The sequence below is a fragment of the Podarcis vaucheri genome, assembly GCF_965113315.1.
Source record: "Podarcis vaucheri genome assembly, chromosome: 16".
Taxonomy (NCBI): domain Eukaryota; kingdom Metazoa; phylum Chordata; class Lepidosauria; order Squamata; family Lacertidae; genus Podarcis; species Podarcis vaucheri.
This window is the reverse complement of record NC_138754.1, coordinates 8576276-8603754: the sequence shown is the minus strand read 5'-3', so window position 1 is coordinate 8603754 and position 27479 is coordinate 8576276. Positions and strand designations below refer to the sequence as shown.

The 27479-nt window shown below is 48.5% G+C and overlaps 1 protein-coding gene across 1 annotated transcript in view; it reads left to right on the top strand.

Annotated features, from left to right (window-relative positions):
- The window catches only part of CRTC2 (CREB regulated transcription coactivator 2), a 40296-nt gene that overhangs the window by 10993 nt on the left and 1824 nt on the right, over window positions 1–27479 (top strand). The window contains exons 2-13 of the mRNA XM_082202147.1: window positions 2883–2984; window positions 5714–5832; window positions 6078–6137; window positions 9361–9429; window positions 13358–13461; window positions 13812–13841; window positions 15903–15985; window positions 16161–16210; window positions 17605–17849; window positions 20936–21408; window positions 24817–25143; window positions 26035–26278. Coding sequence (XP_082058273.1) covers window positions 2883–2984; window positions 5714–5832; window positions 6078–6137; window positions 9361–9429; window positions 13358–13461; window positions 13812–13841; window positions 15903–15985; window positions 16161–16210; window positions 17605–17849; window positions 20936–21408; window positions 24817–25143; window positions 26035–26278 — 1906 coding nt within the window. The remainder of the gene's footprint in view (window positions 1–2882; window positions 2985–5713; window positions 5833–6077; window positions 6138–9360; window positions 9430–13357; window positions 13462–13811; window positions 13842–15902; window positions 15986–16160; window positions 16211–17604; window positions 17850–20935; window positions 21409–24816; window positions 25144–26034; window positions 26279–27479) is intronic.

The window sequence follows — 27479 nt, the reverse complement described above, 5'->3', positions numbered from 1 at the left end:
TGGCTGAGTGGTAAGCAGGACCAGAAGCAAAAGTGGGCAGCCATGTTGATGATAATAGTCTAGTTTCTTGCACACCCCTCTATGCCTTCATGCCAGTGAGAGGCATGGTCCGAGTTCTAGGACACATCCCAGCCAGGCCAAACTCAATGCGGGTGCGAAGCAGGGCTGGTGATGAGGGGTGTGGCCTGAGGAGAGTCCTGAGGGCCAGAGAGAGACATGTGGAAGGCCGCATAAGACGGGCCTGTTGGATCAGACCCAACATCTAGTCCAGCATCCTGTTCTTACCAGTGTTAGAAACTCAGATATATAAGCTATTTGCTAAACGGCACCTTAAACCTAGGTTACAGTCACTGCAACAGAATGTCCAGTCACAATTTTTTCACAATATTTTTTAACAATTCAGTTGCACATTACAGTAATTTCTGCCCCCCCCAAAAAAACACACGTGAATGAATACACAATCCACATCGGTGACACATTTTTAATGCCACATTTTTAATCGCAGTTGTCAGTTGGAAACCACAAATGTAAACCGGGGCAATCTTACTTTGAATTCAACCAAGGAATGAATCTGTGGTAGCCAAAATCGCAATACAGTCATACCTCGGGTTACAGCCACTTCAGGTTGCGTCTTTTCAGGTTGCGGACCGCTGAAACCCAGAATTACAGGAACAGGTTACTTCAGGTTTCGGCGGCCGCGCATGCAGAGAAGCACTAGCTCGCGCTTTGCGCATGCGCAGAAGCACCGAATTGCAACCTGCACGTGCGCAGACACGGGTTGCGAACGCTGTGGGTTGTGAACGTGTATTCCGTGTGGATCACGTTCACAACCCGAGCGTCCATTGTACGTGCTTATCTTACTCTCTCGCACAGCACAGGGTGGCAATTTTACTCTTGAGTTGTCAGCCAGCTGACTTGCACGGCAGCAATTTTACTCTTGCGCTGCAGTGCGCAGCCAGGTGGTGCAGATGTTGATCGCAGTACCTGCAGCAAGACATTTCAAATTGGTTGCAAGTAGACCATTCATAGTCACAAAACACACCTGGCTACTGGGAAATTCGGAACACTGGTTCCTACAGTAGCCAGACACCATATCCCGGCGGGGGTGTCACAAGCATGACCCGGGCACAAGGGCAACTCTCCCCTCTTGGGGTTTCCAACAAGTGATTTCATTTTTTTTTTTTAATAATTTTTTTATTGGTTTTACAAAAGTTTTTATAAACACACACAAACACACAAAACAAACAAACAAACATGTATAATTTCATATCCTTTTTTTTTCATAAACTTCCCCAAGCCTCTCCTTTCTACATCCCAATTTCCAAAATTATTTCAGCAAGTCCTAACACTTAATTTTATCAAATTTATCCCTTATTCTTTTCTTTTACTTAATCTTTTACAGCTGTAACCCCTCTTTTTTTCCTAAAACCTCGACATTTTAGCTTTCATTAATTTTACAATGTTTCTTAAGATAGATTTTAAATTTTTTCCAGTCTTCTTCCGCCGTCTCTTTCCCCTGGTCACGGATTCTGCCAGTCATTTCAGCCAGTCCCATGTAGTCTATCACCTTCATTTGCCATTCTTCCAGAGTGGGTAGATCTTGAGTCTTCAAATGCTTTGCGATGAGTACTCTTGCTGCTGTGGTGGCGTACATAAAAAAAGTTCTATCTTTCTTTAGCACCAATTGGCCGACGATGCCCAAGAGAAAGGCCTCTGGTTTTTTAGGGAAAGTACATTTAAGCACCTTTTTCATTTCATTATATATCATTTCCCAGAAAGCCTTAATCTTCGGGCACATCCACCAAAGGTGATAAAAAGTACCTTCAGTTTCTTTGCATTTCCAACACTTATTATCAGGCAAGTGATAGATTTTTGCTAGCTTGACTGGGGTCATGTACCACCTATAGATCATTTTCATAATATTTTCCTTTAAGGCATTACATGCCGTAAATTTTATACCGGTGGTCCACAACTGTTCCCAGTCAGCAAACATAATGTTATGACCAATGTCCTGTGCCCACTTTCCAACAAGTGGTTTCAACACACCCACCACCATGGAACTTACTTGAGTCTTGGCTCAACTACCCGAAGGGAAATTGGAGAGATTTCTCTCCCACCGCTCCCATTACTAGAATTTGCAGAGCGAAGGTTGTGGGGTGACTTCAACGCACCACAACAAGACTGCAGTTGCAAGATTAGAGGGCTTTAAGGAAGGGATCGGAACAACTTCATGCTTAAACTATTGCCCTGGCTGCCCACATTTTACCGTGTTTGTATTGCAGAGCCACTGGGAGAACAGGATGTTGGACTCAATGGGCCCTTGATCTCTTCCAATAGGTTTCTTCCTAGATTCTTATGTGTGTGTGTTATTGAGGGGTGATGGCGGCTTAGACGAGGCTCCCTAAGCCCGGTTCTAGTGCAGGGAGGGATTTACTTCTCTGGGGAAGTTGCGGCATCTACTGTCTTTATGAAGTTCATTTTTATCACCCATTTGAAATTCATTCATTTTTATTTAGCTTATAAAATTTTACGCTGGTTAATTGTTTAAAAAGAAAACCCTAAAAGTGCTTTACAAAAAGAATAAAACTATAAGTAAAGATGGTAGTTAAACACTTCATAAAGACAGTAGTTAAACGCAGCTGTTTAAAACACTTTTTTGAAAATTAAGATCATTGGTAAGCGAAAAGCAGATTGAAACACGTGAATGTTTTACCTAGAGCTCTCCGATCTCTATCTTCCTATGTGCGTAATGTGTATCCATTATATCTGTCTGTCTATCTGTTTATTGATTAAGTGGTATATAAACCTTGCTGAATAGGAATAAATAAATGTTCTGGCACTGAAATGGCTTTTTTTTCTTTTTGCTTGAATCGCCGATTTAGCTCCAGGCCCAGAAGCTGCGTTTGGCGCATAGTCGAGGCCCGTACTATGGCGGCTCTTTACCCAACGTCAACCAGATTGGGAGCGGCACCTCTGAGTTTCAGGTAACTGGGGACGCAGGCCTTGCAAAGGTCCTGGGCTGCTTTTCCTCTGGCAGAGGCTTCTTTCCCGAATTTGGTTCTCTTCCCACAATGTGTCTGAGCCTTAGATAAATGAGGCCTTAGATAAATGAGGGCAGAATTGGGTCCCCCTCCTGTGCTCTTGAATAGCCAGGGGGTTAGTTGGAAACCTGACAGGTGATGTTTTCCCCATCTCTGAGCTGGACCTGTTGAATTAGTGACTCAGACAGTTGTACTACACAACCCTGCTGTGAAGTGGATCTGATTTTTCTATGGTGTGGGAGGTGGTAGTAAAGGGGGAGTGTTGATTAACCCTGAAGCTGTAAAATCTCCTTTCCGACCTATCTATAGGAGTCTGCGTGTGAGCGTGATTTCCCCCACCCTCCTGGCTATAGGGAACGGTCTCTTGCTTTGGATCAGGACTGAGGTGGGTGGGGGTTGGGAAATATCTGAAATTCCGAGGCGCTGGCATTTAATTTTTGACATACCAGCCCTCTAAGAGCAGGCTGATAAACATCGTAAATCGGAAGGAGGGTTGACTTGTGCCTAGTTGTGTGGGTGTGTGGGGTTTTCCCCGATCAGTCCCTCGCGAAGGGTTGGGCCACCCACCGTTGCCTGTGTGTGGTATGGTATTATTCTCACCTACCTTTCCCCTCTGTCTAGGAGGACGCTCTATGCTCCAGAAAACAGGGGTGTTAAATGGGAGATGCTATTGCAATGAGCAGGGGTGTATGACTGAGCATCTGCCAATAATAATCCAGTGGTACCTCTGGTTACGAACTTAATTCGTTCCGGAGGTCCGTTCCTAACCTGAAACTGTTCTTAACCTGAGGTACCACTTTAGCTAATGGGGCCTCCTGCTGCCGCCGCGCGATTTCTGTTCTCATCCTGAAGCAAAGTTCTTAACCCGAGGTACTATTTCTGGGTTAGCGGAGTCTGTAACCTGAAGCGTCTGTAACCTGAAGCATCTGTAACCCAAGGTACCACTGTAGTAATAATAATAATAATAATAATTTGATTTATACACTGCCCTCCCTGGCCAGGACAGGGCTCAGGGCGGCTAACATCAAAATATATCTGAAGAAGTGTGCATGCACACGAAAGCTAATACCTAGAACTAACTTAGTTGGTCTTTAAGGTGCTACTGGAAGGAATTTTTTTTATCAAAATATATAATACGTTAAAAACATAAAAGTCAAACAAACAATTAAAATGCAGCTTAAAATCAGTTTAAGATCAAAATAAAATCAGATGGCAACCCATGAATTATAACTATGGGGGTTGGGGACATTAAGTGATCTTGCAATGCTGATCAAAACCTCTAAGAACTGGAACGTAGAGACCTGCCTTTATATTAAGGCAGACCATCTAACCCAGTACAGTGGTACCTCGGGTTACAGACGCTTCAGGTTACAGACGCTTCAGGTTACAGACTCCGCTAACCCAGAAATATTACCTCGGGTTAAGAACTTTGCTTCAGGATGAGAACAGAAATCACGTAGTGGTGGCGCGGCAGCAGCAGGAGGCCCCATTAGCTAAAGTGGTGCTTCAGGTTAAGAACAGTTTCAGGTTAAGTACGGACCTCCGGAACGAATTAAGTTCTTAACCCGAGGTACCACTGTATTTGAACTGCGACCCCCGCCAAATTTTTTTTGGGGGGGGCAAAGACCCCTTGGCCCCTAGGAACTGGCTCCTATGATTCAGTGCCCTATACCTGTGTTTCCCCATTTCTCCTCTGGGGATCCTGATTCTGAAACCCCATGGGTGCCTTTAAAAGAGGATTGGACAAATTCACGGAGGAGAGAAAGAGAGAGACAGCTGTCAATGTCTGCTAGCCATGGTGGCTGCTCTCTGCCTCTGCTGCTGGAGAAAGCAATACTTCTGAATCTCAACTGCTGGAAGCCACAGGAGGGGGAGAGTTGCTGCCATGCTCAGGTCTTGTTCCCCACAGGCGTCCAGTTGGCTACCGTGAGGACAGGCTGCTGGACTAGGTGGGATCCAGTAGCGAGGCTCCTCTTATGTCTTCTCCTAAGAAAGTCAGGTTAGCCTCAACCAGAGCCAGGGCCTTTTCAGCACTGGCCCCGGCCTGGTGGAACGCTCTGTCTCATGAGACCAAGGCCTGTAAGACAGAGTTGTTCTGCCTGGCCTTTGGCTTGGAGTCAATTTGATTCCCTCCCTCTCTTTCTTTTCTTCCTTTCTCCTCCTGTGATGAGGCTGCATTTTAATGTTTTAATGTTGTATTTTAATCTTGTTTTTCAAGTTGTATTCATTCAACTTGTTTTTATTATTGGTTGGCCTTTGGCTTGGAATCAACTTGATCCCCTCCCTCCCTCTCTTTCCTTTTTCCTTTCTCCTTCTGTGATGGAACTCCTATTTGGGGACTTCCCTGGCTTTTTTTCTGGCCCACGTAGGACCAGTCTGGATAGCGGGCCTTGGTGAAGATTTGACGTTTTCTTCCCCCAAAAAGTTTTTGATTTGAGTTTCTGCTGAAATGAGGCTGCATTTTAATGTTGTATTTTAATCTTGTTTTTCAGTTGTATTTTAATCAATTGTTTTATACCTGGTGTTAGCCACCCTGAGCCCGGTCTTGGCTGGGGAGGGCGGGGTATAAATAACATTTTATTATTATTATTATTATTATTATTATTATTATTATTATTATTATTATTTCCTTTAATTCTGCTTCCACCCACTCCCTTCTTGTTTCCGTCCAGGGTCCCCTCCATTCGCCGCTGGACTCTGCCCGCGGCACGCGGCACCACGGTTTGGTGGAACGGGTGCAGCGGGATCCCCGGAGGATGATGTCTCCGCTCCGCCGTTACATGCGTCAGATATCCTTTTGGCTTCCCGCGTCTTCTCCTGCACCGCAGGTTTCCCCTCCCCTCCCCACCCACCCACAACTTTCCCCGCTTTGATTCATCTCAGCACTGGGGATTAAAGAGCATTAACGGAAATCGAACCAAAAAAATAAAAAAACCCCACTGCACCGCTCCATCTGTGGAGTCCTGTGCTAATGGCAGCAAACTCCCTCCCCTCCAAATCTCTGAGCCGACTTCTTCCTTAACCTCCTGCTCACATCGACAGCTCCCCCTATAGCCCTGCCTACGTTTCGCCACCGGCCGAACCCAGCTGGAGGAGGTAAAGCGCGTGCCGTTTCTTGAGTTTGGTCTGAAGTCCCCTCCCTCCACTTTGAAAACCTCCATCTCCCTGCCTTTTCTTCTTGGCCAGATGCTGTCGGACTCCATGAGAGCCAGTGTGGTGTAGTGGTTAAGAGCGGTAGTCTCGTAATCTGGGGAACCGGGTTTGCGTCTCCGCTCCTCCACATGCAGCTGCTGGGTGACCTTGGGCCAGTCACACTTCTTTGAAGTCTCTCAGCCTCACTCACCTCACAGAGTGTTTGTTGTGGGGGAGGAAGGGAAAGGAGAATGTTAGCCGCTTTGAGACTCCTTAGGGTAGTGATAAAGCGGGATAGCAAATCCAAACTCTTCTTCCAGTCCCTATTGGTCCCAGTCTGCATGGTTGGTGGGCAAGGATGATTGGAGCTGTAATTTACAACCCCCAGAGAGGTTGTAGTCCATAACTCCTGGCCTTCAGCTCCCTTATAGATCACAGCATCTTTTTGCATGGAAGAGGAGGGGCACAGCTAATGAGGGACAGGTAGAGGGAAGTAGCCAAAGTGATGTCTTCTGGGTGTTTTCAGACTCTGGGCTCCCATCATCCCCCGCAGCCAACATGGCAAATGAGCTCCTTCCTAGTGGATGCCCCAAACAATCAGGGATCACACATTAAATGCAGGGATGGGGAGCCAGATGTTGTTGGACTCCAGTGCCCATGATCTTCAGCCAGCATCGCCAAGGATTCTGGGAGCTGTAGTCCGGCAACCTCTGGAAGGCTGCTTGGTTCCATCACTCTTGGTGTAGCAGTTGGCACTGTTGGCAGGGAGACTCGGGGTCAATTCTCAGTTGGGTGCCCCTGCGCAAGTCACTCTCCTGCTCAACTTGACCTACTAGAGATGGCAGGTGTGAGGGTACCATTCTGTATGATCTCCCCTGCTAAAAAGGGCAGTGTCCAGTGGTAGGCCTACGCGCAGTAGATTTGCTGAAATTAATGGTCATGTGTAACTTAGGCCCATTAATTTCAGTGGGACGTGGGTGGTGCTGTGGGTTAAACCACAGAGCCTAGGGCTTGCCGATCAGAAGGTCGGTGGTTCGAAATACCGCGACGGGGTGAGCTCCTGTTACTCGGTCCCTGCTCCTGCCAACCTAGCACTTCGAAAGCATGTCAAAGTGTAAGTAGATAAATAGGTACTGCTCCGGCGGGAAGGTAAACGGCTTTTCCATGCGCTGCTCTGGTTCGCCAGAAGCGGCTTAGTCATCCTGGCCACATGACCCGGAAGCTGTACGCCGGCTCCCTCGGCCAATAAAGCAAGATGAGCGCCACAACCCCAGAGTTGGCCACAACTGGACCTAATGGTCAGGGGTCCCTTTATCTTTTTACTCTCAGCAGAATATGGCTGTATTCACCCCAAACATTGAAAGTGCTTTTATACTGCTTCAAGCAGTCACGGCTTCCTGTTCTGGGAGCTGTAGTTTGTTCAGGGTGCTGAGTGTTGTTAGGAGACCTCATTCCCCTCCCAGAGCTACATTCCCAAGACTACCTGTGAAGATGGAACAGTTGTTTAACCACTATGGGGATTGTAGCTCTGGGAGAGGAACAGGGGTCTCCTAACAGCACCTCGAACAAACTACAGCTCCCAGAATTCTTCACTAACTCTTTACAGCGGTGCCATAGCGCTTTAAATGTCTGGTGCGAATGTGGCATTTATTGGACAGGATCCCAAACCATCACAAGTTTTCAGCTAACTATAGCAGGCTTGTTTCCAACCTGCAGAAATGTATTTATATTTTTAAGGAGGGGAACATTCCCCAAAAACGTTCCCTCCTTGCGGTCTGAAGTGGTGCAGATCGTTTTCCCCCCGCCTGAGAATTTCTCTGCCTCGTTCTGCTGCCTCGGTAGAATGGGGCCCTTTTTTTGCCTAAGACAGGAAGGGACTTTCAAAATCTCTTTCCTCCTCTAAAGTTGTCCCTGTAGCAGGAGGCTGTGTCAAATGTCATACAGCTCTCTGAGAAAGCCTCACTTGGGAGAGCGCCTCCTCCCCAGTCCTCCACTGCCTCGTCTCTTGGACCTCTGAGCATGTTCTGGCAATGTGGGTGGGAGACAGGCTGCCTCCAAGTGAAACTGAAAGACTACTGGTCATGTGTCCTCCCTTCCTTACGCAGGGAAGTTTGGTAGTACATTTCATGTATTAAAAACACATGCATGCATCTCCCAGTTTTCCTGGGGCGGGGGTGGAAGGGGGCGGTTCCCCCTGCCGTTCTGTTGGGTAATTAAACAAACCCCTGTGTTGCAAAATATGAGTCAGCAATATCAAAAGCAACACGATGGGCCAGAAACAATTACAATGTGAAAAACTTTATGGAATAATTCAAAACATCAAAACTAACAAACTGAAGTCTCTGAAAGTCCTTAAATGAATCACGGTGCCAGACTTTACTCTGGAACAGTGACTACATAATCGCATGAGCACTGTTCCAGAGTATTTTTCATTCTCATGTATATAATATCTATTCAAAAAAAGATTGGTTAATGAAGAAATTGCATATCTTTCAACTTACGAGTGTTGAACTAATTGGCTGATGAAGAATTCAACGAAACAGTAGTTGTTATCTGGAAACACTGTTCAGCAGAGTTCAGAGTTGGACACCAAAATTGGACATTTGCTGATTATACAAAGCTTCACAGCCTGCTCTCCACCGGGTAAAGTTTGGCACCATGATTAAGGACTTGCAGAGACTTCAGTTTGTTAGTTTTGATGTTTTGAATTATTCCATAAAGTTTTTCACATTGTAATTGTTTGTGGCCATCGTGTTGGTTCTGTTGGGTAAGCAGAAAGTACGTTTGGGTATTAATGATGCCAAGGGACCCCCATTTTGGACGACCTGAGAGGTTTTTCTATTCAAGAGCATTATGGGTAATTAGAGTGAAGGAGAGGAATTTTTGGGATAGCCTTCCTCAGAAAGTGCTATGATCTTACTTCAAACAGTTATGGCTCCCCTCAAGGAATTGTGGGAACTGTCACCAGTAATTGTTAGTTCCCAGAGTGGCAATTCCCAGAATTCCCTCTGAAGAGAGATTGATCGCTGAACCGCTCTGGGAATTGTAGCTCTGGGAGGGGAATAGGGGGCCCTAAGACTCCCCACATCCCAGTACCGATCTTCCTTTTCCTCTGTTTACTCCCCCCTGACATGTTTCTAGTCCCTTAGAAGTAATCCACTTGCTTTTTCCCCACCCCATTGTGAAGGACAATGCCCTGGGGGAACTTTCCGATGGAGAAAGGACACTTGTTTAGGCTGCCGGCAGCACTCAACAGGTGAGCCACTTTTTCGATTCTGTATTTCCTTCCCCTTTTATTCCGTGCCCGGTTCTTGCTAACTGGGCTGCAAGTGTGTGGTCTTGAGTACAGAAGGAAGGGCGGCATCATCTCTTATAGGGGGGCTTGGCGAGCAAATTTGTTAAGGTATCTTCTGCTGCCGTAGCCATCGAAGAAGGTTAAGTCTTAAGGCAGGGAAGAAATGTCCAAGCCCGCAACAACTCTCGTTGTTCACTTTTTGTTCCTAAAGATGCTTTTGAGAGATGCCTTGGCCAATGTATTCTGTGCTTTGGTAACGTCGAGATCGTATTGTTGCAATGCGCTCTACGTGGGGCTGCCCTCGAAAGCAGCTCCGAAACTTCAACCCGTCCAAAATGCAGCGACTGGCCATTTTAAAGCAGCAGCACCTGTTGCCAGTTTGTTTCCTGATCCAATTCAAGATGCCCACGTTACCATTTGAAGTCCTAAATGACAAGTCCCAAATTCTTGAAAGACCACCTCCTTCCCTACAGACCCCCTCAGGTTCTGAGTTTGGCGGGGGGTGGGGTGCTGCTGTTAGCGTTTCTCTTCCCTCAATAGCTCAGGGTGGCGGGGGCCCAGGAGAAGGGCCTACTCTGTGGTGGCCCCTGAGCTGTGGAACTCCCTGCCGGCAGAGGTGCACTGGACACCTTCATTATTCAGCTTCCAGAGGTTTGCAGAAGACACACCTCTTTGCCCTGGCTTTTGACCCTTGAGGTGTATATTTTTAGGACTCGTTTTTGTGATTGCAAATTGCATTTTTTAATGTTGTGTTTTAATGGTGTACGGCAGGTAATGATAATAGCAATAGAAATAATAATGAATCAAACCATTTACGTGTAGCTTAAGCCTTACTCTTTCAAAGCTTTAAAGTATTTTCATATCTGTGTTACAAAAGAACATAAGCTATCCATTTATTCACCAGGGAGGTTAGTGCAAGATTCCCAGTTTTTATTTTGAAACAAACCTTTTTTTTCCAGGTGCAAGGATTTCCCTGCCTACACACGCCCCTTATCTCACAGGGATAGATTTTATTTTACCTCTCCACCCCTCTCATGTTCCCCATTTGCCTGAGAGACCCTGGCCCAGAAGAACCCATCTTTTGCTGCTGCCCCCTCTATATAAAAAAAGAAGTCCCGTTTTTGCTTCAGTAGACAAGGGAATGGCTTCCGGCTGGTTGCACGCATCTCTGCTGGGCTCGGCCAACAATGCCCCCGTTGTTTTCCCCTGGGGAGCGACACGGATTCTTCCCCCGTGACGTCACTCCCTCCCTCGCCCTTCTCCCAGCCCCGGGTCCCAAAAGCACAGTTAAAAAACTCTGGGAAGCTTGTGGAAGCGAGGAGCCTGGCAAGGCAGCGGCTGTTCTTCCCCTGCCCACGCTTCCTCCCCCTGCCAGCCAACGGACAGGCTCTGCCTTGTTTGGGTCTCTGGGTGCTTTCTCATTGGCAATGGCTCTTCCTTCTCTCCCATCCCCACCCCCCTGTGTCTCCCACCACATCTTTGCCTCCAATCTGGGTGCTAATGAGGAGCACGGAAGATGGAAAGCCCTCGAAAAAGCAGCACATAGGATGATCATGATCACTGCAGATGGTGACAGCAGTCACAAAATTAAAAGACGCCTGCTTCTTGGGAGAAAAGCAATGACAAACCTAGACAGCATCTTAAACAGCAGAGACATCACCTTGCCAACAAAGGTCTGTATAGTTAAAGCCATGGTTTTCCCAGTAGTGATGTATGGAAGTGAGAGCTGGACCATAAAGAAGGCTGATCGCCGGAGAATTGATGCTTTCGAATTCTGGTGCTGGAGGAGACTCTTGAGAGTCCCATGGACTGCAAGAAGATCCAAACTCTCCATTCTTAAGGAAATCAGCCCTGAGTGCTCACTGGAAGGACAGATCCTGAAGCTGAGGCTCCAAGACTTTGACCACCTCATGAGAAGAGAAGACTCCCTGGAAAAGACCCTGATGTTGGGAAAGATGGAGGGCACAAGGAGAAGGGGACGAAATAGGACAAGGTGGTTGGCTAGTGTTCTTGAAGCTACCAGCATGAGTTTAACCAAACTGCGGAAGGCAGTGGAAGACAGGAGTGCCTGGTGTGCTCTGGTCCAGGGGGTCACCAAGAGTCGGACACGACTAAACGACTAAACAACAACAACAACAGGATAGGACATGGAGGAGAACTGGCCCCACCGCAGAAAGATCCAGCCCCTCCTGCAAAACATAGGGTGTCCTCCGCACCCCACGGAGACCCCAGTATGGATCACAGTTTTGCACAGGAGCTTCAGGGAGAAGAGTTATGTGTGTGCAGCCGCAGCTTTTGATTTGATTTGATTTAGTAGTTATATTCCACTTTTCCAGCGACAAAATGCCGAGCCCAAAGCGTCTCACGACCAGCATGGTTGCATTATAAAGCAACAAAAATGGCAAACGCAGTAGCATATAAATTAAGCAATGGCAGCAAATACATCGAAACAACTAATACCATTCAGTAAAGTCAAAGGAATTCAAAATTTCAGAAATATCATACTTGCATATTTACTTACTTACTTACTTACTTATTTAAATGTACATGCCACCCTTCTTCCAAAGGTCACAGGGCGGTTTACAGCATAAAACCACAAAATGCATAACCCAGTAACAATAAGAATAACAATACCCCTTCCCACTACTATACATTTTTAAAACCCGATGACACCACTTTGACAAGTCATGGCTTCCCTCGCAAGGAATCCTGGGAAAACAGTTTGTTATGTGTGCTGAGAGTTGTTAGCTGACTCCCCCTGGTGGTGTGTGGTTGTGGGTCAAATTTGAAGGAGTGGTTCGGTCTGGGTTGGGGAAGGAACAGCTATGAGCTTATCGAGCTTGCCTGTGTGCTAAGAATATCAGGCATTCTCCACCTGCCCCCTTGTTTCCACAGCAGCCTCCTGCGTTGTTGTTCCAGCTTTGGCAATTCTAAAGACTTAACATGTCAAATTTTTATTGAACTTCCAAATCCTGACCTATGAATTCCAGATTTCAAATTTGTTGTACAGTGGTGCCCCGCAAAACGAATGCCTCGCAAGATGGAAAACTCGCTAGATGAAAGAGTTTTCCGTTTTGGAGGTGCTTCGCAAAACGAATTTCCTATGGGCTTGCTTCACAAGACGACAATGTCTTGTGAGTTCTTGCTGGTTTTTCCCCCCTTTCCCCCCCTTTTTCTAAGCCGCTAAGCTGCTTATCAGCTGATCCGATCAGCAGATAAGCCGCTAATAGCGCTAATCTGCTAATCCGTCAATGGGCTTGCTTCGCAAGACGAAAAAACCGCTAGACGAAGAGAATCACAGAACGGATTCTTTTCGTCTTGCAAGGCACCACTGTACATTTCTCTTTAAACTTTGGCTTCCCTCCTTTCCTTCTGTGCTGTTCTTAATCCTATCCCATTTACACTGGTCCTGAAAGACCTACATTGGCTCCCAGTACGTTTCCGAGCACAATTCAAAGTGTTGGTACTGACCCTTAAAGCCCTAAACAGCCTCAGCCCAGGATACCTGAAGGAGAGTCTCCACCACCACTGAGGTCCTGCTCTGAAGGCCTTCTGGCAGTTCCCTCCCTGCGAGAAGTGAAGGCACAGGGAACCAGGCAGAGGGCCTTCTCAGTAGTGGCACCCGCCTTGTGGAACGTCCTCCCACCAGATTTCAAGGAAAGAAACAACTGTCTTGACATTTAGAAGACATCTGAAGGCAGCCCTGTTTAGGGAAGTTTCAAATGTTTGATATCTTACTGTGTTTTTAATATTCTGTTGGGAGCCACCCAGAGTGGCTGGGGAAACCCAGCCAGATGGGCGGGGTATAAATAAATAATTATTATTATCATTATGTATTCTAATGTTTGTCTCCCCCCCCTTAATTTTCCCCTCTACCCTTGCAAAGCAGAACAAATTCTGATTCCGCCCTGCACACGAGCGTGATGAACCCCAATCCGCAGGACACGTACCTGGGGCCCTCCCAGGGCGCCCCCCCTCCAAGTCGCAAGAGCGGTGAGTGGCCCTTTTCCTCTGTCGGAGGGCAGGGGAGGTCTCCTCTTCCCTCCCATCAAAGGGTGGATGGGTCAGAGGAAAGGATGGGAATGACTTTGGCCGTCCCCAATTTTGTGCCATCCAAACTCCTTGATTTTTATTTTATTTTTTAATGGGCTGATCAGCAGACTAGCCAGGGAAATTTGGCTCTATTCCTACTATACATTTAAAGCACTATGCTGCCCCTGTTGAACAGTCATGGCTTCCCCCAAAGGATTCTGGGAGCTGTTAGTTTGTTAAGGGTGCTGAAAGCCTGGTTCAACTTGACACTTGATCTTATTCTGTGCCCCCTTTCTCCCTCCCGCCCTCAGGTTACTTGGATAACGACATGGATAGCAAAGGTAACCACTGTCTCCTTGCTTGTCTCCCCCACAACTTTCCTTGCCCGGTGAATTTCTTAGGCCCCAAACCGCTATTCCAAGAAAGGGGAGTCCCTTGCCAGCAAGGTTGGCCTATACCGTATTTTTCGCTCTATAAGACGCACCAGACCATAAGACGCACCTAGTTTTTGGAGGAGGAAAACAAGAAAAAAAATAGTCTGAATCTCAGAAGCCAGAACAGCAAGAGGGATCACTGTGCAGTGAAAGCAGCAATCCCTCTTGCTGTTCTGGCTTCTGGGATAGCTGTGCAGCCTGCATTCGCTCCATAAGACGCACACACATTTCCCCTTACTTTTTGGGAGGGAAAAAGTGAGTCTTATAGAGCAAAAAATACGGTATGTTTGGGGTGCCGGGGTGCCTGTGCCCATGGTGATTAGGAAAAGGGTTTGTCTACCCGCCCCCCACAAGCAAGGGCACTGAAAACTCCCAGGACAACTGGCGAGTTAGCAATGGCGTAGCGGTTAAGACTATGACCCAGAAGAGACCGTAGTTCAAATCCACAAAGCTTGCTGGGCTACTTCAGGCCAATTGCTGTCTCTCAGCCTCAGCTACCACACAGGGTTTTTGCAGTGATTATTATTATTATTATTATTATTTTGAATTTGCATTTTATTTATTTGTTAACATTCTTACATTACATCGGTAAATGTTGTCATATTACCTTACAGGGCTTACTATAATATAATTTCCAACATGTATACATAAATTATATACAGTGGTGCCTCGCAAGACAAAATTAATTCGTTCCGCAAGTTTTTTCTTCTTGCGAGTTTTTCGTCTTGCGAAGCACGGTTTCCCATAGGAATGCATTGAAAATCAATCAATGCGTTCCTATGGAGACCGTCCGGGGACAGAGGGGAAGCGCCGCTCTGTCCCCTCTTTTGAAGCAAGGGGCGGAGGGGAGAAGATCGCTTCTCCCCGTTGCCGCCCCTTAGTTCAAAAGGGGTCCGGGGACAGCGGGGAAGACGCGCTGCGCTTCCCCGCTATCCCCGGAGCTTGCGGGGCAAGCTTCGTTTTGCGAAGCAAGCCCATAGGGAAATTCGTCTTGCGAAGCAACTTGAAAACGAAAAAACCTTTCGTCTTCCAAGTTTTTCGTCTCGCGAGGCGTTCGTCTTGCGGGGCACCACTGTACAAATTTTATATGCCTAGAAAGAAAATGAAGCAAAAAAAGAAAGAACAAAGAGAAAAAAACAAAAACAAATCCCCCCCCCCCAAAACCATATACATACCAACACACTAGACTTTCTGTCTTTCCCGTCTGGGTTTTTGTGGTGATCAAGTGAGGAGAGGTGGGGTCAGAACCACAAACACCACCCTGAGCTCCCTGGAGAAAAAGGTGGGATATAATTCAAGAAATTGTGAAATAAAACCACACGCAACATGGGGCAGCCACTGTGGAAATATTTAAGGCGACTTGGGTGCCCTTGCCAAAAAAAAAAGAGTATCAGCGCTTCCTTAGAATCAACACAGTTCCCCCCCCCCTTCTCAACTGACCGTTTCCTGACATTGAGACTACATCTCCCATCATGCTCTGGTGGTCTGTGGTCTCGATCAGGGCATGCTGGGAGACATGGTGTGGACCCAGCTGGGGAAGCAGCAGTTCCCTGCAGCCTTGCCTCTCAACACCACAGGGGCGTGGCTTCCCCAGGCTCCACCCCCTGAAGGGGAGGAGCCACAACTGGCCTGACCGGCTGTCCTGTCTCCACCTGACCTCGGCGGATACCTCAAGTCGGTAGCGCATGAGACTCTTAACCTCAGGACCATGGGTTTGGGCCCCATGTTGGGTGAAAGATTCTGGCATTTGCAGGGGATTGGACTGGATCAGGGTTTCCCAAAACTGGGTCGCGGACTGTTTTTGGACTACAGTTCCCATCATCCCTACCTAGCAGGACCAGTGGTCAGGGATGATGGGAGTTGTAGTCCCAAAACATCTGGAGACCCAAGTTTGGGGAACCCTGGAGCTAGGTGATCCTCGTGGTGATCCTTCCAATTCTACGATTCTGTGGTATTCTTCTCTTCCAGTGTTTCCTTTCCATGTGCCTTCCATCGAGGAGAGTCTCCTGGACGACGGCAAGCAGTTGTTGAAGCCCTGGGACACCAAAAAGGTAGGTGAATTGTGTAGTTTGAGATTGCGACAAAGGCTGCAGCCCCCAGACACTTGTTTTTTTTGATTTGGCATTCCTTGATCACATAGGCATTGGAACCCCATGTGGCCAATAAGTTCCCCATATCTGTATATTGATTTTCAGTTGACTCCACCTTCCTCTTTCCCTCTCTCAGCTCTCCTCATCGTCTGCCCGTCCGAGGTCCTGCGAGGTGCCTGGGATCCAGTAAGTATCAGCGCAGATTTCCAACTTGGAAGCCCTTCTATCCCGGCTCGGTCCCCAAGTTCCAGCCTCAACCACAAGTCAGTCATTTAGTGCCACCAGTCCCATGCTAGGAAACGGCCTTCTAGCAGAGTGATGATGGGCAACCCTCACTTTGACTCTCGGGCATCTCTTTTATTTATTCTTATAACAAAGTTTGTTTCCGGCCATTGCATACCGCCCTGATAATTTACGATTTTACATTGTGGGAAATACCGTATTTTTCGTCCCATAGGACGCACTGGCCCATAGGAAGCACCTAGTTTTTTTGAGGGGAAATAAAGGTAAAAAAAATTTCCTTTATTTCCTCCCCAAAACCAGGTCGGGGAATCCAAACCGGGTCAGGGAACAGCGGTATGGCGGCGCTCCGCCTCCCCGCTGTCCCCCAAGCTTGTGGGGCTACCCGATGTCTGCCCAAAGCGCGGGGCGCTCTGCTTCAGGGTGCGCCGGGCAGCAGGCTGCTATCCCCAGGCTGCGGATATCTGCCTGGCGCGAAGGGCACTCTGCTTCAGGGAACTCCCGCAGGCTCCCCAGGCTTGCTGATAGCTTCCTGAAGCCTGGAGAGCGAGAGGGGTTGGTGCGCACCGACCCCTCTCGCTCTCCAAGCTTCAGCGAAAGCCTGTATTCGCCCCATAGGATGCACACAGATTTCCCCTTCATTTTTGGAGGGGGAAAAGTGCGTCCTATAGGGCAGAAAATACGGTACATTAATACATACCGTATTTTTCGCTCTATAAGACGCACCAGACCATAAGACACACCTAGTTTTTGGAGGAGGAAAACAAGAAAAAAATATATTCTGAATCTCAGAAGCCAGAACAGCAAGAGGGATCGCTGCGCAGTGAAAGCAGCAATCCCTCTTGCTGTTCTCGCTTCTGGGATAGCTGCGCAGCCTGCATACGCCCCAGAAGACGCACACACATTTCCCCTTACTTTTTAGGAGGGAAAAAGTGAGTCTTATAGAGCAAAAAATACGGTAAATATAGATCCACCTGTGTCTAACTTACCCTCTTAAATGATAGGTTGGGGATTTGAAGCAGGCTGGATATTTAGGCCTATAACAATAATGATGGTGATCATGTAATTCTGTTCTTTTTAAAAAATGAATATTACCTCCCCATGTTAAAAAAGCGCAGCACAACTCCCTGCAGCTAGAAAGGATGCACGTGCGGGGTGGGGTGGGGAGAGGTTTTGTGCACATTTTCTAACTGCAGGGATTTTGGAGAATTGCATTAAAAATGTGATACCTGCCAACCTGCATTTGAAGTGATGCATTACGTTCTCTGTGCGTAAACCCATCTGAAGTCTTGAGTCCCTCACCAGAATGACACCTCTCCCTCTGCCTGTCTCTCTTTCAGCATCTTCCCATCCCCAGACCAGCCTGCCAACCTGCCTCTGATCCCCACCGCCCTCAACACGGGGGGCTCCCTCCCGGACCTCACCAACCTCCACTTCCCCTCCCCGCTGCCCACGCCACTGGACCCGGAGGAGTCCGCCTACACTAGCCTGAGTGGCGGCAGCAGCACCGGCAACCTGGCCAACACCATGACACACCTGGGCATCAGCGGCGGCATGGGGCTCGGCCCCGGCTACGACTCCTCAGGTGACACCTTGACCGTGCGCAGAGGAGCCCAGCCGGGGAACTCAGGAGAAGCGCTGGGGCGGTGTGTGTGTGTGTGTGTGAAGGCTTGGGGTGTGTGTGTGTGTGTAGCCAAACAGTGGGCAGAACCACAGGACAGCCCCACGATTGGCCCTTCCTCAAACCACCAAACGGTGGGATATGGGGGAGCTGAAAGGACAGGAAATGTCTGTTCTGTAGGCCAGATGTAAATAGAAATAAAAATAAATCAAAATTTATTATTATTATTACAGTGGTACCTCGGGTTAAGAACTTAATTCGTTCCGGAGGTCGGTTCTTAACCTAAAACTGTTCTTAATCTGAAGCACCTGTTTAGCTAATGGGGCCTCCGGCTGCTGCCGCGCAATTTCTGTTCTCATCCTGAAGCAAAGTTCTTAACCCGAGGTATTATTTCTGGGTTAGCGGAGTCTGTAACCTGAAGCGTATGTAACCCGAGGTACCACTGTATTATTAGATGTGGGCCACCAGGCCTCAGCATTGGGCCTGGGGGGGCTGTTTTCACCAAACCACCACCCCCTGTGTCCCGAACAGGGCTACAAACAATTGGGAGCTTAAGAGTGAGTCCCTGATTCATCCTTTGCTGGAGCATGGCGCACTGCCCCACCCATTCCACCGATGAGGAAGACAGGGAGATTGCCTTCCTCCAGGGCCACTGGGGCTGCAGTGTTTAGTCGATCGACTGATCGGTTAGATCAACTGCCCCGTCAACCTGATGCCCTCCAGATTTTGCTGGCCACACCTCCTTTCACCCTCGACCTTTGACCCTTCCTGGCTGGGGCTGATGGGAAGTGGAGTCCCACAACATTTGGAGGGCCCACCACCAGGTTCATCCATTTCAGGAGGTCTGCTCTGGGTAGGACTTAGTTGCACGCGACCCGTCAGACGCTGCGACTCTCGGTTGTATTCAGTCAAGTCCTGCTCAGAACAAACCCATTGGGAGGAATTCGGCATAGCGCTAAGGAGATTGTCCCATCAGACAAGCAGAGCTTGCTTGCACTGGTGGAGCAATCTTCCCTCTCCTCCTGTGTGGGTTCTACACACACAAGCCAATTGTGGTGGGGCACCGGGAAGAGAGTGGGGAAGTCCCGTTGCCCTAGCATAAGTCCTCAGGCGGGCTTCCACTAGTTAAACCTGGCCTGTCGAAATGAACGAACCCAAGTTGGGCATGTTCATTAACGGGTTTCTTTTAAGTATGACAGGGATGCAGGTGGCGCTGTGGTTTAAACCACAGAGCCTGGGACTTGCCGATCAGAAGGTCGGCGGTTCGAATCCCTGCGACGGGGTGAGCTCCCGTTGCTCGGTCCCTGCTCCTGCCAACCTAGCAGTTTGAAAGCACACCAGTGCAAGTAGATAAATAGGTACCATTCCGGCGGGAAGGTAAACGGTGTTTCCGTGCGCTGCTCTGGTTCGCCAGAAGCGGCTTAGTCATGCTAGCCACACGACCCGGAAGCTGTCTGCGGACAAATGCCGGCTTCCTCGGCCTATAGAGTGAGATGAGCACCGCAACCCCAGAGTCATCCGCGACTGGACCTAACGGTCAGGGGTCCCTTCACCTTTTAAGTATGACAGTGTCATTAGCCCAGTGTCATCTGCTCTGGCAGCAACTTTCCAGGGTCTCCAGTCTTTCCCATTTCCCTGGCACCTGAATCTATGACATGGTTCTGAACCCGATGACTTTAGCATAAGCTGGGGGCTCCCTCTCCCCTCCCATTCGGGTGGTGGGCATGTATCAACTCCCAGCCCCCTTGGGAGGTCTTCCTTCCACTCCCTTCTGAGGCCCATGTGGTTGGGAGTCTGTGTCCATGCCATTTTTCTGTTCTCACCTCCATCCGTGTGCTCCCATTGCCCCCCCCCACCCCAGTCCACGATTGCGCCACACAGGGCAGGGGGTGTTCATGTATCTCCATGGGTAATTGTGTGTGTGTGTGTGTGTACACGAGGGAGACGTGGTTCACACCTAACGCTGAGCTAAACTGTGGCTTGCTGTGGTTTGGTGGATGTGCGGGTTCTTAGAGCAAAGATGCTCAGAGTGAAGAACACAGCTTCTTTGCTGCTTCCTTGGTCCTGTAAAGGAAGCCATGGTTTGGCTTGGCACGTTGCCCAATCCTGGGCTCATGGTTTTTCTTTTTCTAGGTTCGGACCTAACATAATCTAAATCATGGTTTAGTCCTGGATCGTACCTGAGCACCAAGACTGGGTGGGAGCGCAATTGTCATTCTGGGAACCTACTTGTCCACAGTGCACCATGGTTTGGTTTAGCACATTGTGCCAACCAGGACTCATGTTTTATCTTGTTTCCGGGTTCAGATCTAACACCAAGCTAAACTGTGGTTTAGTTCTGGGTTTAGTTCTGGCAGCAACATGACTGTGTAGGGTGATCAGGAGCCCCGTGGCTGCGACCATCACTCTGGGAACACACTGGTTTGCAGTACACCATGGTTTGTCTTAGCCAGGGGTCCGCAAACTTTTTCAGCAGGGGGCCGGTCCACTGTCCCTCAGACCTTGTGGGGTCCGGATTATATTTTGAAAAATAAAATAAAAAACGAACAAATTCCTGTGTCCCACAAATAACCCAGAGATGCATTTTAAACAAAAGGACACATTCTACTCATGTAAAAACATGCTGATTCCTGGACCATCCACGGGCCAGATTTAGAAGGCGATTGGGCCGGATCCGGCCCCCGGGCCTTAGTTTGCCTACCCATGGTCTTAGCACATCCCCCAAACCCGAGCTTGCGGTTTATCTTGCTTCAAGGTTCAAACTTAATGCTACGCTAAACCAGGGTCGTGCGGCAGCAGGCAGACCGTCCTTCCGGCAACCTGCTCGTTCATTTCCACTCCATAGTTTGGCTCATAGCTGTCCACTTTTCCCTTTTCTTGCGAGGAATCCTATTCGGAATAAGGGAGTTTCCCTTAAAAGAAGGGAAATGTTGACAGCTATGCTTTGGCTCGGCGTCGGGTGTGAACCAGGCCTGTGTGTGTCTCCATTTCCTCTCCCCCCCCACTCACATTTATTTATTCCGTTCTGTTCTTTCTTTTTGTCCCCACAGGGCTGTGCTCATCTATGCAGAGTTCCCTCAGTAGCCCCTGCATCCAGTCCTCGCTTAGCAACCCCTCGCTGCAGGCCTCCCTGAGCAACCCCTCCCTCCGCTCGTCCCCCAGCAGCTCCTCCATCCCTTCCTCCATGAGCAACCAGTCCCTGCCCTCCTCCCTCAGCAACCCCTCCCTCTCGTCCTCCCTCAGCAACCCCTCCCTCCCCTCCTCGCTCGGCAGCCAATCGGGGCAGCCCAATCCCACCCTGCAGCAGCCTCAGCAGCAGCAGCAGCAGCAGCCCAGCTATGGCGGCTCCCCCTCTTCCGCTTCCTCCTCCGCCCCCGCCTCCTCCTACGCCCCCCTGAACGCCTCGCCCCGCCGCAGGGTCCCCCTCAGCCCCTTGACCCTCCCAATGGGCGGAGACTCGAGAAGGCCGCACCCAAAACAGTTTTCGCCAACTATGTCACCCACATTGTCCTCCATCACGCAGGTATGCACGGGGCGCTCTTGGGCGCTCGCTTTCGGCCTCTGCCTTTTTTGAAGGATAACTTTTAATTTGTTTCTTTTCCATCGTCGTGTGTTTTTCCATCTCATCTCAGCTTCCAGGGAAAAGCACCCACCCTCCTTTTCCTTCTCAGGTGGTAATTTTCCAAAAAATGTTTTCTCAAGTTTATTCTAGGCTGCTTCCAGAACCTTTTCCCGGTTCCTCTGTTTTTCCCCTCTGAAAGGTTCCCAGGGGGGGTCTAAGCAGGGTTGGCAGCGGAGCAACAGCGCCGGCTGCTGGGCTGTTTGGGAAGTGTTTCCCTCCTAGGCGCCGCGGCACACCTTCATGCGGCTCAAGCAACGTCAGTGCCATTCAGATAAACGTCGCAGGTGGATCCGTAAATCCACACATTTTTGTTCCCATTGGCTGGAGACTGTTCAGGCCTGTGCATGTGTGCATTCTCTCCCAGTCCCTGACTTTAATGACCTCATCTCTTGCCAGCAAGGAGCAGGGCAAAGTCTCCGTCTCCCATCAACTCGTTCCTCCTGGACAGTTGTGGCCATCTCTCTGGGTTTTGGAGCTGCCTTTTCCCTAGGAGATGGCACCAGCTGTTCAATGGAGCCAATGAAGGAAGAGATTGGTTTAAAAAGACAGCCAAGGAGAATGCAGTGCTTTTGGGCAATCAGCAAGCAGCCAGTTTCCTATCCGAGAAATGTGGCAGGCCCCCGAAATGTAAAAGATTTTTTAAAAAAGAGGTGAAATTATTAGGACTCCCGTCCCCCAGCGCACATGCGTTAGGAACCTCCTTGCATAGCCAGTTTGCAACGAAATCAGACATTGTCCTGAGTGGTGGGGTGAATCAATATCTCTCCCCTCTCCTCACTTCACCCATCTGGATCTCTTGGCCTGCCCAGAGACTATTTGAGGGCTCCGTGTAGGACACAAGCCTGCAGGATCAGACCCAAACACCCATCTATTCCAGCATCCTATTCTCAGAGTGGCCAGTCAGATTCCTCCAGGAAGCCAAGAGGCAGGGCAGGAAGGCCCTCGCTGTTACTCGTAAGAGCAGCTCTGCAGGATCAGGCCCCAGACTCCATCAAGTCCAGCATCCTGTTCTCAGAGTGGCCAACCTGGAGCCAGACGGGGGGGGGGAGGGGAGAGACTTTGGCACAGTGCCATCGATGCCCCCCTCACACCTAGCGCAGGGCTCAGCCCTACCCTGACTTTAGAGCTATGAAATTAACAGAGATGGGGCCAGTGGGTAGCGGTGAGGGTCCCTTCCACACCCCTTAAGGCCCTTGGCCGTTGCCAGGCCTGCCCAACAGGGAATTCGCACACAGGACCCGGGTACCACTCTGAGTTTCTGGGTGGGGAGAATGGCAGGATGTAGAAAATGGACTGTAAAAAGCAGCAGTACCGTGTTTTTCACTCTATAGGACGTACTTTTCCCCCTCCAAAAATTAAGGGGAAATGTGTGTACGTCCTATGGAGTGAATGCAGGCTCCTTGGCTTCAGCAATAGCCGCCTGAAGCCTTCGGAGCACAGCGCAAGTTCCCGCTGCGCTCCACAGGCTTCGGGTTCCTTTTGCTGAAGCCGGGAGAGCAAGACTCTCCGGGCTTCAGCAGAGAGGGAGAGCTGTGCAGCGCCCCTTCAGTGAAGCGGGAGGAGAAATGGAAGGGGCTCTGTTTCTCCTGCCGCTTCGCTGAAGGGGCGCTGAGCAGAGAGGGGGAGATTTTTTTTTTCTTGTTCTCCCCCTCTAAAACAAGGTGCGTTCTATAGAGCGAAAAATATGGTACTTTTTACTTCGATATATGCCCACTAGGTGGAGCTCTCGATCTCTCCCTTTCCTTCCTTTTCCTTCAATCAGGTCTTTCCACTAGACTCCTGAGTGGGCTGTACCATTTCAGGCTTGTGGGTAAGAGCGAACCATTTTGAACGTTCCTCTGGGTAACACAGAATTCTCTGTGTTAAAAAAAAAGAAAAAAAAAAGATCTGCTCCTTCAGCCTGCTTATTCATGCAGGAATAGTTTTGCGTAGCTATAAGCCATAGCAAAACAGGAAGGGGGGAAAGGAACTGTTCAAGAGTTGAGCAACGAATTTAGTTATTAATTCCCAGGCAACAGCGCAAATAAGGAGATGTGCGCAGTAACGTGGTTTTCATGATCAAACAGCAAAAAAGCATACAAACTCTAAACCTCCAACAGCTTTCCCCCCACAGGGATCTTTTATAAAGCAGACATAGAGTTGTATATAATTGCCAACCTCTCCCTGTGGCAGTTTTGCAAAATACAAGAAGACATTGTGACTTATTATTATTAACCAGGAAGACATTGAATCTTAGCTCTGTGAAGCGTTTCCTACATGGAGCTGTGTAGTTCTCTTTTAAAAAACTTTTTGTGCGTGACAATACCTATTTTTATTAATACACGTCCAAAGATTTCCAGAAACTTGGGCTCAGTACAAACCAGTAAACACACCGGGATAAAAGAAGTGCTTTTAAAATCTAAAAAGGGGGATTTTTATTAGATAAACTAAATTGATTATGAATTTGCTGAACCAACTATAAAAAAGGGATACAGAAAAGGGAGGCGTGAGGAAGTCTGGAAAATAGGTTAACTAAAGAGGAGTTGTAAAAGAGAGAGTTGTGTTTTTCTTTTTTTCTTTTTATGTGTTTTTTACTTTTTTTACTTTTCTGTGCTTTAATGTTTGTATTTTGTATTTTGACTTTGTATTTTTCTGTTTTTGTATTTTCTTTTCTTTTTTCTTCTGTTTTTGCATTTTTTCTTTGAACTTTTTTTACTGAGAAAACTTAATAAAATAATTATATAAAAAAATAAAATCTAAAAAGGGGGCAAAAGAAAAATAGAAGACGAAAGGGAAAAGAGAGGGAGAGGAAAAAAGAAAAAAGGGGGAGAAAAGAAAATGAAAGTAGGATAAAAAGAGCTGTGTGGTCATTTTTGAGGCAGATTCATGGAGGAGGTTTGTTGTCTGCATGGCTGCTGGCCCTGATGGCTGTGCAGGAATTGGCAGCCAGGGGAGAACTACTGTTGCACGCAGCTCCTGTTTGCGGACTTCCCCTTCCCATTGGGCCGCCGTGTAAACAGGAAGCTGGACTAAATGGACCCCCTTTGGCCCAACCCAGGACAGCTCGTCTTTAGAATTGCAGGGAGTGACTCTCTTTTTGCGGGAGCATCAAAAGGTTCCGTTCCCAACCTGCAGTCTGAATTGGTACAATCTGCTTTTTTTAGGGAGGGTGGAGTTCACCTCTGAACTCTCCCACCACTGAACCCTCTGCACCCCGCTGCCTCAATACTTGGCGGGGTGCAGCGACGTAGGGAAGCCCCTTCCCTCCTCCCCCCTGCGGCTGCAGACTCCCTTTTAACTGGACTGGAAACGCCTCTCTTCCCTCTCCAGGGGGTTCCGCTGGACACCAGCAAGCTGCCGGCCGACCAGAGGCTGCCCCCGTACCCCTACAGCCAGCCGGGGATGCTCCTGCCACAGAATCAGAAGTCCATCCACCAGGCGCAAGGGCCGGCCTCTCAACAGGGGCGCCAGCCTGCCCAGCACCAGCACCAACACCAGCACCAACACCAGCACCAGCACCAGCAGCAACAACAGCAGCAGCAACAGCAGCAGCAGCACCACTTGCAGTCCCAGTGCCCCTACCCGATGCATTACCAGTCCAATTCTATGCTGCAGAACCAGTTCGGCCAGCAGCTGGGTGACTTCGGCCTGGGCAACGTGAGTATACTTGGTGTCTCCTCGTCTCTTGCCCCACCCCCTTTTGGGTCTGGGAGTTGCATCATCATCATCATTTTTATTTATACCCTCCTGGCTGGCCTCAACCAGAGCCAGGGCTTTTTTGGCCGTGGCCCCGATCTGGTGGAACGCTCTGTCACAAGAGACTAGGGCCCTGCGGGACTTGACATCTTTCCGCAGGGCCTGCAAGACAGAGTTGTTCCACCAGGCCTTTGGCCAGGGCACAGCCTGACTCCCTCCTTTGGCAATCCTCACAGAACTCTAGCCCAATGGTTGCTATTAATTTGATTTGAACTGATTTTATAATGAAATGATTTTAGAATGTTGTGTTATTTTACTGTTGTTAGCCACTCTGAGCCCAGCTTCGACTGGGGAGGGTGGGATATAAATAAATTATTATTATTATTATTATTATTATTATTATTATTATTATTATTATTATCCCGCCCTCCCTGGCCAGAGCCAGACTTAGGGCGGCTAACACGAGTAAAATTACAATAAAAGCATAATTGGGGGGGGGGACCAATTTAAAATACAAGTTAAAATGCAATTTAAAATGCAGCCTCATTATATTAAAATATTAAAAGCAATATTAAAAGCAGCTCAAAACAACTTGTAAACAGAGAAATAAGGCGGCTCCTAAAACTGCACTGGCAACTCCTTGATTGCAGCCAATTCATCAGGCAGCTTCTTCCTATCTTCCCATACCAAGCGGGTGAAGCGAGGGGTGGTTTTCTGGGCCTGCCTGCCGCAGGGGTGTGTGTGTGTGTGTGTGTGTGTGTGTGTGTCACAGCCCCTCCTCCCCACCTGCCCCACATCCTGCAACGTAGCACCGAAACCGGCCCAGGCCCACTCCACCCTTCCTTTCCGCAGTTTGATCAATACGGCTACGTGGACAACATGAGCGGAGGCTTCGCGTTCAACAGCAACGCCTTCTCGGACGACCTGGGTGCCTTAAATTACCCGCAAGGCGACAACATGGGCTTGTCGGGCAGTGGGACCACGAACACCACCACCAGCAGTAGCAGCAGCAGCACGCACGACCCCCACCTGCTCAACCGCCAGAACCTGAGCAACTCGAACCGCCACGGCCCCATCCCCAACATCATCCTCACAGGTAAGGGGAGAGAATGGGAAGGTGTAGCCTTGATTTATTGCCCAGATAAGCCTGGCGTCCAGACCGCATCCAAAGCTGCGCCAGGTCTCTGCTTCATAGTCCGCATTCCGATGCTCTGAGCAGACAGCAGAGTTTTAGCAGCGTTCAGAGAAAGCTTCTGTGCTTCAGTGTGCATAAAACAAAATCTCACACAGAGGTACTAATAACTAAAAGCAGCTTTATTTACAGCAAAGCTATCCATTGTCTAACACAGCATGCAGCATCGTGAGACACGTCTGCTTCACGTAAAAGCGAAATAATAATAATAATAATAAATTTTATTTATATCCCGCCCTCCCCAGCCAAAGCCGGGCTCAGGGCAGCTAACAACAATAAAACAGTACAACAGTACAACACAACACAACACTCTAAAATCATTCATTAGCAGAATAGAACAAAGGACTGAGACTCTCGGAAGTGACGCAGTCTCTCCCCACCCCACAGTAGGCAGGATGTACACTCTGAGCTGTTTAACCTTGTAAGCTCAGGTTCTCCTTACAGGAGGAGGGAGCAAAACCCACCTCGGGGTGGGGGTGGGGAAATATCTTGACAGGTAGCCTAATATTTTCGGGCAGGAAAAGTAAGAGCGAAGAGGCAATTGCCCAGATCTGCTGTCTGAAACAATTGTGTTTCTTGGGCAAGGCCAGCTCTGGGAACTGCAGAGGCAGAGCATAGCCATCGTGGTTATTTTAATTTATTTATTAAATTTCTGCACCACCCTTCATCCAAAGATCTCGTGGTGGTTTGCAAGATAAAAATGAAGGATAAAATCACAAATAAATAGAACTAAAGCAAAATAGGATAGCAGCACGCACACACACACCCCAGACAAATTTAAAAGACTGTTGAATATTGATCAGCCCAAGGCCCGGTGGAAGAGGGAACGTTTTTGCTTGGCGAAATAGCATGAAGGTGCCAGACAAACCTCCCTCGGGAAAGTGTAACACCAATTATAGTAGCATTCGATAGACGAATTTGTCTAATGATTTTATTATTTGTACCCTCCCCATCTTAGTTGCCCCAGCCCCTCTGGGCGGCTTCCAACACATATAAAACTACAGTAGAACATCGAACATTAAAAAACTTCCCTGAACAGGGCTGCCTTCAGATGTCTTCTAAAAGTTGTTTAGTTCTTTACCTCCTTGACATCTGAAGGGAGGGC